Source organism: Hordeum vulgare, chromosome 2H, assembly GCF_904849725.1.
Source record: "Hordeum vulgare subsp. vulgare chromosome 2H, MorexV3_pseudomolecules_assembly, whole genome shotgun sequence".
Taxonomy (NCBI): Eukaryota; Viridiplantae; Streptophyta; class Magnoliopsida; order Poales; family Poaceae; genus Hordeum; species Hordeum vulgare.
In genome coordinates, this window is record NC_058519.1 from 520,459,471 (window position 1) to 520,471,992 (window position 12,522).

The 12,522-nt window shown below is 41.9% G+C and overlaps 1 protein-coding gene across 1 annotated transcript; it reads left to right on the forward strand.

Moving 5' to 3' along the window:
* Window positions 1–8,864: 8,864 nt before the first annotated feature.
* Window positions 8,865–12,318, forward strand: LOC123426970 (pentatricopeptide repeat-containing protein At3g63370, chloroplastic). Its single transcript, XM_045110893.1, has one exon. It carries the CDS (start codon window positions 8,875–8,877, stop codon window positions 11,746–11,748), a length of 2,874 nt encoding a protein of 957 aa, XP_044966828.1. The 5' UTR covers window positions 8,865–8,874; the 3' UTR covers window positions 11,749–12,318.
* Window positions 12,319–12,522: the final 204 nt, after the last annotated feature.

Here is a 12,522-nt window from a genome sequence, read left to right on the forward strand (position 1 = left end):
GTGGCACAGAGATGAGGAAGCTAAAGAGAATGAACAAGGTGCTCCAGCTTGCACTAGCGTCAACCGCACCAGTGGCAGCGATGATCGCAGTCACGACGGCATGGGCTGGAAAAGGACTAGTTCGTTAGGTTTCCGTGTGCAAACGGGGTACTGTTGTTGGCACTTCTAGCATGGTACTTAGTAAGGCTATAGAGTGTCACTAAATCTATCTCGTTTAGTTGTTTCCTTCTAGAACTGTTAAGTAAGACGTTTAGCTATTAAGCAACTCTTTGGTCGTCCTTTTATCATTTCTGCCACCAGGAAATCCTATTTTGTCTGTCTGTTTTATGTTTGATCTAGTAATGCATCATTTCATTTTCAATCAATCATTAGAGGATCATTTCGTATGAGATAAAAAAATGCCATGGAGACATCATATCTTAGACCTTGGGAACCTATTGCATGATTGCTGAATAACATCACATATTTTTGGCACCGGTAGCCATTGTGGGTGTGTACCGCGGGCCATGGGAGCGGGGTATTTACATAAGCACCGTATCACTTGACTCCATGCACTCCCGTGTTCTTTCCACAAAACTCTATATGTTAACGACAAGGGTTGACTAGTGGAAATAGTTAAAACGGCTAATCAATGCTTATCAACAAACATAGCACCGAATAACATACGGATTAAGCATGATAACATGAAAGGTAGCGACCTCATAGCCTAAATCCAACATGTGTTGCTTATGCGTGACCAATGAGGGGTTAAGTTTTATTAAACTTACAATAGTGTCCATAGGTTTCAAAATAACCCTCCAAGCCAGGGTCGGGTGGTTGTCTGTAGGGTGCAAAAAGAATGTTGTCTTCTTTCTAGACACCTACAACACATCACTTGTTGAAAGGGGCGAGCTTGGAGAGAGGGAATCATTTAAAGGGGGGTTCTACTCGCTGCTCCTGCTAATTGGTATTTCTCCAAAAAGGAAGAAGAACCAGAAGCTCCCGCAGCATCCGGCCTACTAAGAGAAAAGGTAATATATTTTCCATTGCAAGCATTCACTTTATCTTGGTTGGATGATTTGTTTTTATGAGTTGATTGGGATTGGTTCTGGATTTTCTATTTTCATAGGATAAGTGTTAGCAATCTAAAAACTCCTCTCTACAGATCTGTTCGAGTGTTGTTTCATTGACCTACCTAGATCCATAGCTATTTCTTGATACTTGACGATTCTTGATTACATCTGCATCGGGTTTTCAGCATAATAGTTGAGATAACTAATGCATGGCATAGATGCTATGCTTATTCAACCCAAATGAACTAACTAATATATTTCCATGGATATTTTTTGTAGATGATTCATGCAGTAATTAACATTAGCTTTTTCATTTTGAAGAGAGATTGAAAGTCAGAATGTATTTTTATGGCTAGAACTATTTCTGGTGCACATGGTAACAATATTATGCTAGTTTGATGCACCAAATCTACCAATCCATAAACTTCAATTTGTTTTCCTGGAACCTAACATGTTGAATGTGAAGTACTTCCCGACCTTATTGGTAAATTGGAAGAACATGTTTATCAGACTGCATTGCTCCTATGTTCATTATTTCCAAAATCTTTACTTCACCAGCAAGCATCATAACCAGGTTTATGCATACATAAACACCACCACAAACATATATAAAGAGCTACTGTAAAACAACACCTAGGTGCAATTGATTATCTATCAATAAACTGCATCAGAATTGTTGTTCTTCATGCTAAATCTTTTCACATTGATAATTTGGGTCGTTCATGACTAAACCACAGGAAATGTAAGCAGATCGTCGTCGAGCGATTACCAGCTAACCGATGAGGACTCAACAAGAGGATTTGATGTGTATCCTACAAAGAACTTGGATGCGGAAGAATATTCAGAGTGAGAGGAAGATAGATATGGCAAGAGGAAGGGATCACAAAACCCAATTAATTCAAGGAGCAGCATCAAGAAGATGAAGGGTATGGTTGATCGTCTGTCTGAAGAAAAGAGGGGTCTAGTACGTGAGATGGAGTTCGAAGGACTACTTCATTTACCAGTGATAACAAGGTCGAACAAGAAAAAAATCAATGTGGCTAATGAGCAAGATCGACGAGAAGGCATCCGCTGTGATAATTGATGCAACGAGAGACTTACCTTTCAATGACGGAGACGTCCGCAAGGTACTTGGGGTGCCATCTATAGGATCCCCTATTGCAAGGAATGGACCGCCTCATGTGGGTGATGTTGTACGGGAAATCTTAGGGATCAACATTGGAGAGACAAAAATAACACCAATAGTTCGTATAGTGGAGCTCGAATATGGCAGACCCATGAAAAAGGAAGAATTAGGGAAATTCAAGGTCGTGTTTGCAATATGCGCGATGACCTTTCTCCTAGCCACACCATTGAAGCACAACTACTTCATGACGGACTACTAGAATGCCCTGCACATACCTGATCTGATTCAAATGTTCAATTGGGGTAGATACATCAGAGAAGAGTTGCTTTCCTAAGCTGGTAGGGTAAAGTTTGAACTGCTAGGTGGGAAAATAAAGTCAAATCTCTCTGGATGCCCATTCTTATTGCAGGTTTGAGCGGATGCAATCTTGTACTTAAAGTTACGTTTGAACGTATCATTCATTCTTTTTTCTTTCTACGAACCAGGTTTTCTATCTTGACAACCTCGACCAAGAAGATAAAAACCTAGCCCACAATGTGTTCCCAAGGTGCAAGGAATACAATCAAAAACTATTCCAGAAATTATTGATGAAGATACGTCTACTGGGAAAGATGCAGAGATTATAGTATATGGACACGTGCTAGTAAGTAAACTATGTGAAATACATTAGTGCGCAACAATAATATGATTACAGGAGGGTTGTTTCAAATGTTTAAGTTACGTATCTTTAGCTATTGCTCCGATCTGTCCTGAAAAATTAACTCGTATACTAGCTCAAGTCAACAGAAAACTGGATTATTTTTTCAAAGTTCACATCTATAGAACTCTCATAATTTTATTTTTCATAATAGTTCTAACAAAGATGTGCATTCAAAAAATAATTGTTGACAGTAACAAACAATAGTTGTCTACAAGGTACAATTAAGTCATTCACTGATATGGTATGACTGGTAATGACTGCTTACTATATAGTAATATAGGCATATGGATATATAACTCTAGGTAGTCACTAAAAGTAACTTTTTGCAGCCAAGGAAACCTGGAACGGTCTGCTACAGCTGCAACAAAATCAACAAATCAGCATGGCAAAACATTAACGAATATGAGATTGGTTGCAGCACACAACGAACGACAGTTGACAGAGTGTTCAGAGAAGTAAGTGCATATAAAAAAGACCTCTTATTGTTCAAAGGATTACTGTGATAAAAGCTAACATGGATTTGATGTTTAAAAAATGCAGTTTGCTGGCCTTATCATCAAATAAGTTGAGCAGTTTTCTAACAAGTGCCAGACCGTTGTTCAAGAGGCATCAAGGAAGGATGCAAGGTTGAACAGGAAGCACACAATGGGATGGGAGGATATTGTCCACAACACTAACGATGTCATAGTAGAAGAGAGCTCTAGGATAATCTCAGACATAAACCAGATAACTGAAGCAATGAGGGAAATAAAGAAGTTAAACAAGTATACAACCAACTCAGGTATTGTAAAATTCAAACACTATACAACTTCATGCACTTCTCAGAATATGCATGTTCACTTTCTATTTGTACTTTTCACAAATTCTCAGCTGGCATTCAAGAAGATAAAGAAACACCTCTTAGCATAGAGCTAGTAGAGGGAGCTTATGCTAATGTTCATACCAACGCGAGAAGTATATTAGGTATGAAAAGAAAAAAAGTTACAACATAAAAGAGGCACACACCAAAGAGGGCTAGGGTGGACATCTCTGACGAATCTGAAGGTGCTCAAGAAGTAGCACATAAAGCAATAGATGACCTTCTTGAAGAAGCAAATGAGTTCAGTATGGCACACAGCGATATATTGAAAAAGAGACAACACCGTTGGATGTTCAAACAAGAAACATCCTGGAAATGTCAGCAGCCGGGGGGCACACAAAAGGAAGTTATGTGTTCTGCGCGACAAGGCCATGCACCTCATGAGGTTGAAGAAAAGGAGATGGACAATATAGAAGAAAATCAATTGTCAATAGTGCGTGCCGGAGATCAAATTTATGTAGGTGTAGGTGGAACAATTGATCCTCCAGATATGCATAGCAAGTTCAAAGTTGCACTGTCCGGTTTCAGGAAGACAGACTTGATGAGTGCATTCACGGCAGCTTCGTCATCAACGGGTATGAGCTTAAACTGCATAAGCATCGATCAAACCTATTGAATTACGAAACAGTATGAGTACCAAAATAATACATGTACTGCTAAACTGTTTCAGAGTTGTTCGTTGCATCGGCAAACACAACGCCTTGTTCAGTATGAACCAAGGGAGAAGTTTTCGAAGGTAAGGGTTACCGTCTAACAAGAGAAAATAATTGTTGGGTGTTTAAAATAATTCCATGAGAATGTTCATTGTCATTCTAACATTTAATTTTGTATGCATAGGTTCGGGGATGCAGCTTGTGAGCACTCCAGCGCCAAACCAGCTTGCTGCAGGTTCAACTTCAGGAACATCTACAGTTAGCCTACACCACCAGATATGTGCTGTGGATATTGACATTAGGGAGGAGATTGAGGAGGGAGCAATAAACTTGAATGTGAATATGTCACAAGGAGCTTTTAGCACACAACCTCGGCCAAAAAGAATTGTGAAGCTAGGGAAATATGCAAGATCTCCGTTTGTAATGGATTACGACCCTCCCACTAGGGCTCCAGTGAATGTGATGCAAATATACAAGTTGTTCTATAGGGAGAACACGAACAAGCTAAAAGAGTAAGCACTCAGCAAGAAAACCAAACATCTTTTACTTTTGCTTCGCATGTCAATGAATTTACAATACAGTGCTTTGTTGACCTGAAATGTTATGTATTTGAAATTGTGCACCATGTGGATTATTAGCCAAAACACAAAATACATGAACATCAGTGGACAATAGCTACATGATATTCTCCGTGATAGCGGCAAGGTGGATAATGTGTTGATCACTTTGACGATGTGGAGGTACCAACAGATGGATATCGCGTTCACTGCTGCCAAAGAGGAAGGATGCTGGAGACATTTTTTAGAGCCAGATTTTGTGGTGAGGAACATCTTATTAACTGATTTTTGAATAATAAGAGTTCGACTTCAATTCGGCCATGTATCTATTTACCAGTTAAAACGCCTTTTGTAGAACCATGTTAGCCGGGAAGACGACATATCGAAACTGAGATATATAAAGGATACGTTCCTAGGGCCTCATATAACTTATGAGGTGAACAAGTGTACCGAGGTGACATTTAGACGAACAAACAATTAAACAACAACTATTATAATTTTCTTTCGTGTTCCTAACTTCATTCTATGTCTACTCTTTATCATAAAAAACATATTGTTCTTCCGGTAAAATTCGATTTTAAATGGTCTACATACATTTGGGACTTCCCAAAGTCAAATATTTTTGTCCTTGACCCAACAATGAACAATGGGGACGAGTCTGACAAGGAAATTCAGCTAAGGCACTCGAAGGTGACAGATGAGCTTCACAAGGCTATTGAGCTATGCATAAAGTCATTCTTCGCTGGATGGGAGCCAAACATGAGGTTGTGGAATCCCTGCTTTCCAAAAAGCCTAGTCACAGGAATATGCAAGAAGTAATGATGTTTTCTTTTCCGTATCAGTAATAAGGTTCTTTATCAGCAGTAGTCGAAGAATCAGTTGCTCACATAAGTTTACATTGAATCTATGTGTAGGGAAGACACTGGAATATATGCTACTCACTTTTCAAGGAACTGGATGAGAACAAAACTAAAAAGGGGCATGAACACGGTAAGGTTTCTAAACGATCGATACAGTTATAAAACAAACTGAACTGTCACTATAGCGGCCGGCCGAATAAAACAAATTGCATTGTGCAGGGGGATGGTGTTATGCATGCTAGGATGAACCTGCTTGTTGATCTACTTGGTACTAAAGGAAATATTGGACATCTTCCTAAGAGGTACAAGGATTGCCTCTTTTCAAAGAAGGACAAGTAGATGAACTGAAGTTTCAAGAACATGTTTGCTGGGACTAGATGACTGATTTAAAGTACCCGTGTTTGGTGTTCCGAGACCAATACTAGAACTTTCAAACCATTTCATTTGGACTACTATGATGTAATTCGAATTATTTGGCCTTGCTGGTGTGAACGTGTTAAGTTATCTATTATGCTAATCGCTTATTTGTTTATATTATTGCATCAGGTTAAGAACGACTTCCTTAAATAAATCGTACAACAAAAACAAAAGAACATAATTCTTGTAATGTTAAGAAGAATGTATACTAGTGTCATTCAACTAAACAACATGGTCATGACGAAAATGTAACATTTGATATTCACGGTATATATAACATGGTGAATCTTAGTAAATACCTTATAAACTTGCACCATGTCATCGATTAGATCCTACACAAGAGTCATAGGCAAACCGATATATAAGATTGGACTGGACTTGGCATAACCTGGTTAGATAATAAAAAATGAATCATTTTCTTCTAAAATGATAACACAATATCGAGTGCATTAACAAACATGAACAACACCAACACCGTTGGGAAAACGATGAGAAGCAACATGAAGGGGTAAATAAAAAAGGTACTGCAAAAATGATTTTGTTGCAAGATGGGTCTGAAGATAAGTGTATGAAATGTGCATATATATCATGATAAACACTGGCCATACTACCCGTGTGAAGTTAACACACAAGTCGTTAAGACCTTCATAAGACGCTAAGGTTTGTAATATATATACTCGCAATGTGACACTCAATCACGACGCGAGCTGTAAATTAAAAGATAATGGACAGGGAACGACATGCATCAAAAAGTTCATAATGAAGAATTGATATAAGAAATCAACTCAAATTCCATATGGTACACTCCAACATACCACCAAAAAGTTCATAATGAAGTAAAGGAGGAACGTATAATCATCATACATTCTGGAGAAGCAGCTTATTGCATCAGCTAAACAATTAGTACTAACACGACCTTACTAAGGAGACAACACATAAGCCAGGACCGCTGCTAGAGTAACAACTGAAGAAATAGAGGCCACACACAGCTTAGTGTGAAAAATCCAACCTCCTGGCCATCTTAATTTCAACGTCCACTATAATGTTCTTGAGATTGCTGACAACCTGATCGTGCTCAGCCTCCATATTGCTTCTTTCAGTCTAGAGCTCTAAGTAAACTTGGTTCATTTCCTTCTTCCTAGCATCCAACGCATCTGATTTATCGCGGTACAGAACAGCTTGACCCCATAGGTGCATTATTGAGCGTGAAAGAACATGCACCATGGTTCGTCAATCCACTTCAACCAGCTGTATCTCTCGTTCCCATGAGTATTTAAGATTTTTTCCTGTTATTAATGTTTTCACAATCTAGGGACGCTGATTAAATTAGAAGCTAAATAAAGCAACATGGTGAGGGCATCCGAGAAACCTCCTCCCACTAGCTGCACTTGCGTAAGCAACCTTTCTTGCTGGATTAAGTCCGTGATGGCATTTGTGGTTAGAGGGTGTATCTATACCGCAAATCTGGATCCAAAATTTCGTCTGGCAGTTCATCCCCACCAAGTTCAACATCCGAACATCGAACAGGTTGCGTAAAAGTTGCGAATCAATGATGAGGGAAAAAATAATATGGAACATAAGAGATCAAAAAAGGGGATGGAGGGTGTGTGTGTGTGGAGTTCTAAACCTGGAGAGATTGGACTAATTCAATCCTTTTGTCGGCGGATCCAGACCTATGATTGAGCTCCCTCCTTCTCCTGTGTAGCAGCTAAGAGTCACCGCCGACCTATAATTCGACGGGATGCTCCATGTCGTTATCAGGGGGAAGCTGGATTGGGAACATGAGGGGTACGATCTGCTCGAGTTCTGACTGGCTAGAGAAGAACGAGAGAGAGAGGGTGATAATGGATGGTGGGGGTACAGGTCGGGGGGGTGAGAGGTGGGGCCCATCAATAAAGATGGAATACTCGGGGGGGACTGAGTGAAAAATCGTTATACAGAATAATACGAGGAGAAACACTGACAAGAGTGGGGCACTAACTGTACTAACATGCATGCAACACATATCCCCATGAGCGGGCCAGCAGACTGGATTACCAATGTGCATGGAACACGTAGGAAAAAAACCGCGCCCCCTGCTCTTGGTCTACACCAACTGTTGATAGAGTCAAGCTCAACTCGGATGCTTCGATTTTTGTTGATACTGCACAAACGAGAATGATTCTGAAGGACCAAGAGGGAGTAATAATTTTCAGTGTCTGCAGGTTCTTATATGCATGTGATGATGTTTTGGAAGCGGAGTTATTAGGAGGGACTCTGTTTGGCCATCAACAAGCGTGGAGTGTGATTGTTTAGAGACCATCAACATGATCAACGAGGAATCAACAACAAATTTAAATATGCTTTTATTATTAGGGAGATCATTAGTACTATGAAGAGAGGAATTCTTGCATTACTCATACCCATCGAAGCTGTAATAGGATTAGTTATGCCTTGACAAGTTTTGATAGGTCGCAACGTCAAACTGTGGTTTGGCTCGGCTCTGGTTAAAAAAAAGTTTTGGCACTTGTGAGACGAAATGTAATTTTTGAATCCTGATTAATGCAAGAATTTATTTGGAAAAAAAATTCAGCACCCGCGCTTTTATCCGCTCTCTTTTAAAGATTTAACCGAAATTGTAATTACACCAGTGTTTCGTGATGACACTGACATGAGAGCTCGGCTCCAAAGAGCCTCCAAGCCCACCGCTGCCATGGCAACCACCGTGCTCTCTCTCCCACCAAATCCAATCCCCTACAATAAATTCTCACCCACTCTACCCGCCATCTCGTCTCCCGACCACGCCTCCTTGAAGCAGCTATGCAAGGAAGGCAACCTGCGACAAGCCCTCCGACTGCTCATCGCCCGGGCGCCGGGCCGCGCCGCCCCTTCCCAGGACCACTATGGCTTGGTCCTTGACCTCGTCGCGGCCAAGAAGGCAGCAGCGCAGGGCATCCAGGTCCACGCGCATGCCGTGGCCACCGGTTCTTTGGATGGCGACGACGGCTTCCTCGCGACCAAGCTGCTCTTCATGTATGGCAAGTGCGGGCGTGTCGAGGACGCACGCCGCCTGTTCGACGGAATGTCCGCTCGGACAGTCTTCTCCTGGAACGCCCTTATCGGGGCGTACCTGTCGTCCGGGAGCGGCAGCGAAGCCTTGGGCGTGTACAGGGCGATGCGGTGGTCTGTGGCGACGGGGGTGGCGCCTGATGGGTGCACGCTCGCGTCGGTACTCAAGGCGTGTGGGATGGAGGGGCATGGTCGTTCCGGACGGGAGGTGCATGGGCTGGCGGTCAAGCACAGGCTTGACGGCAGCACCCTTGTGGCCAATGCGCTCATTGCGATGTATGCCAAGTGCGGCATTCTAGATTCTGCGCTGCAGGTGTTCGAGCGGCTGCAAGACGGGAGGGATGCCGCATCGTGGAATTCAGTGATATCAGGTTGTCTGCAGAACGGGATGTTCTTGAAAGCTCTGGACTTGTTTCGAGGGATGCAGAGGGCTGGTTTAAGTATGAATTCTTACACAACCGTTGGGGTGCTACAGATCTGTACAGAGTTAGCCCAGCTGAATCTTGGCAGGGAGCTACATGCTGCAATTTTGAAGTGTGGCAGTGAGGTTAATATCCAGCGCAATGCTTTGCTTGTTATGTACACAAAATGTGGCCATGTGCACAGCGCTCATAGAGTATTCCGTGAGATTCATGAGAAAGACTACATTTCATGGAACTCGATGCTATCCTGTTACGTCCAAAACGGTTTATATGACGAGGCCATCGAATTTATTGGTGAAATGCTTCAAGGTGGTTTTCGGCCTGATCATGCTTGTATTGTGAGCTTATGTTCTGCAGTGGGTCACTTGGGCTGGTTAATCAAAGGCAGAGAGGTCCATGCATATGCTATAAAGCAGAGGCTAGATACAGACACACAGGTTGGAAATACATTGATGGACATGTACATGAAGTGTCAGTACATAGAGTATGCTGCCCATGTATTTGAAAGGATGAGGATTAAAGACCACATATCATGGACTACAATTATTACTTGTTATGCTCGGAGTTCTTGGCATTTTGAGGCACTGGAAAAGTTTAGAGAAGCGCAGAAAGAGGGTATGAAGGTAGATCCCATGATGATCGGAAGTATTTTAGAATCATGCCGTGGTTTGCAAACCATTTTGCTGGCAAAGCAACTGCATTCGTTTGCTATTAGAAATGCTTTGCTTGACTTGATACTGAAAAACAGAATCTTAGATATATATGGGGAGTATGGAGAAGTTCACCATGCACTTAGAATGTTTGAAACAGTAGAGGAGAAGGACATTGTCACATGGACTAGTATGATAAACTGTTATGCAAACAGCGGGCTGTTAAATGAAGCTCTTGCCTTGTTTGCAGAGATGCAAAATGCAGATGTTCAACCTGATTCTGTAGCACTAGTAACTATTCTTGGGGCTATAGCTGATTTGTCATCCTTGGTGAAAGGAAAGGAAGTTCATGGCTTTCTCATCAGGAGGAATTTTCTTATGGAAGGTGCCATGGTTAGTTCCCTGGTGGACATGTATTCTGGTTGCGGAAGCATTAGCAATGCTGTCAAAGTATTTAATGGAGCGAAATGTAAAGACGTTGTTGTCTGGACAGCGATGATTAATGCAGCTGGGATGCATGGTCATGGCAAGCAAGCTATAGATCTTTTCAAGAGAATGGTAGAAACTGGTGTTGCTCCTGATCATGTTTCATTTCTCGCTCTGCTATATGCTTGTAGTCATTCAAAGCTTGTTGATGAGGGCAAATGTTATCTGAATATGATGGAGACCATGTACAGGTTAGAACCATGGCAGGAACACTATGCTTGTGTGGTTGATCTTCTTGGCCGCTCAGGCCAGACCGAGGATGCATACGAGTTCATCAAGTCTATGCCTTTGGAACCAAAATCGGTGGTGTGGTGTGCACTCCTTGGGGCATGCCGCATACACAAGAACCACGAGCTCGCTGTGGTTGCAGCCGATAAGCTTCTTGAGTTGGAACCAGATAACCCAGGTAATTATGTCCTCGTATCAAACATTTTTGCTGAGATGGGCAAGTGGAACAATGCCAAGGAGGTCAGAGCCAGGATTTCAGAACGCGGGTTGAGGAAGGACCCGGCCTGCAGCTGGATTGAGATTGGAAACAACGTCCACACCTTCACCGCAAGAGATCATACACACAAAGACGCGGAGAGAATTCATCTCAAACTCGCCGAAATAACAGAAAAACTGAGAAAAGAAGGCGGGTATATTGAGGATACGAGGTTTGTTCTGCACGACGTTAGTGAAGAAGAGAAGGTAGATGTGCTGCACAGGCACAGCGAGAGGCTTGCCATTGCGTTTGGTTTGATCAGCACACGTCCAGGTACGCCTCTAAGGATAGCCAAGAACCTCAGAGTTTGCGGCGACTGCCATGAGTTCACCAAGCTAGTGTCGAAGCTGTTCGAGAGGGAAATCGTGGTCCGCGACGCCAACAGATTCCACCATTTCAGAGGTGGATCTTGTTCTTGTGGCGACTTCTGGTGAATGGTTCTCCCTTCATGAAACTTAATAGATGGATTGTTTGCTCTTGTTCATAAAGCATGTGAGATTTCCAGGACCAGTGTATCGGGGAGAAGGGTTAGACATTGTTCAGAGGTTGTGTGAGAATGAGCAAAAACACAACTTAATTGCAAAAATATACAACCATGACATCTTAACATTGTTAGTAGATATCCAAACAACGATGGAGAGGCGACAGTGGTAACATGGTGTGTAATGATTTTCTCCCTTTTCTCTGGACTGAGTAAGTGAGTAGTCAGCATCCGAAGACTGACCAATTTCTGGTAAGTGAGTAGTCAGCATCCGAAGAATGACTGCAGTTCACCCGGGAGTCCAAGAAATGATGATTATCACTCTAGTGATTTGACGTAGTATCAATACTTTGTGTCTAACTAATTTATGTATTACGTCAATCACTGAAAAAAAAAACAAATCAATGCTACAGAAGTATACAGCGGAACCAAGTAAACAAATTGACCGCATTTATTTTCCGTACGGCTGTAATCATGCACCGCAAGAAAACCATATTAGTTTAACGGGATCCATTCAGGTTCAGAGATTGTGACATGTAAATTTACAGGCTTTTCGGACCAAGAACGATCGTTGATTGCATGTCAAAAAGGTACTCCGTACTTTCACTCAATGTATGCGTTGTTTTGCTGAGAAATTTAGCTCTAAAAAACTTTGGTCGACCTTTTTAGAAAATATGTTTTGGACCTAGCTTTACTAGCATATCCGTCGGTGCATTGTAGCGGGAGA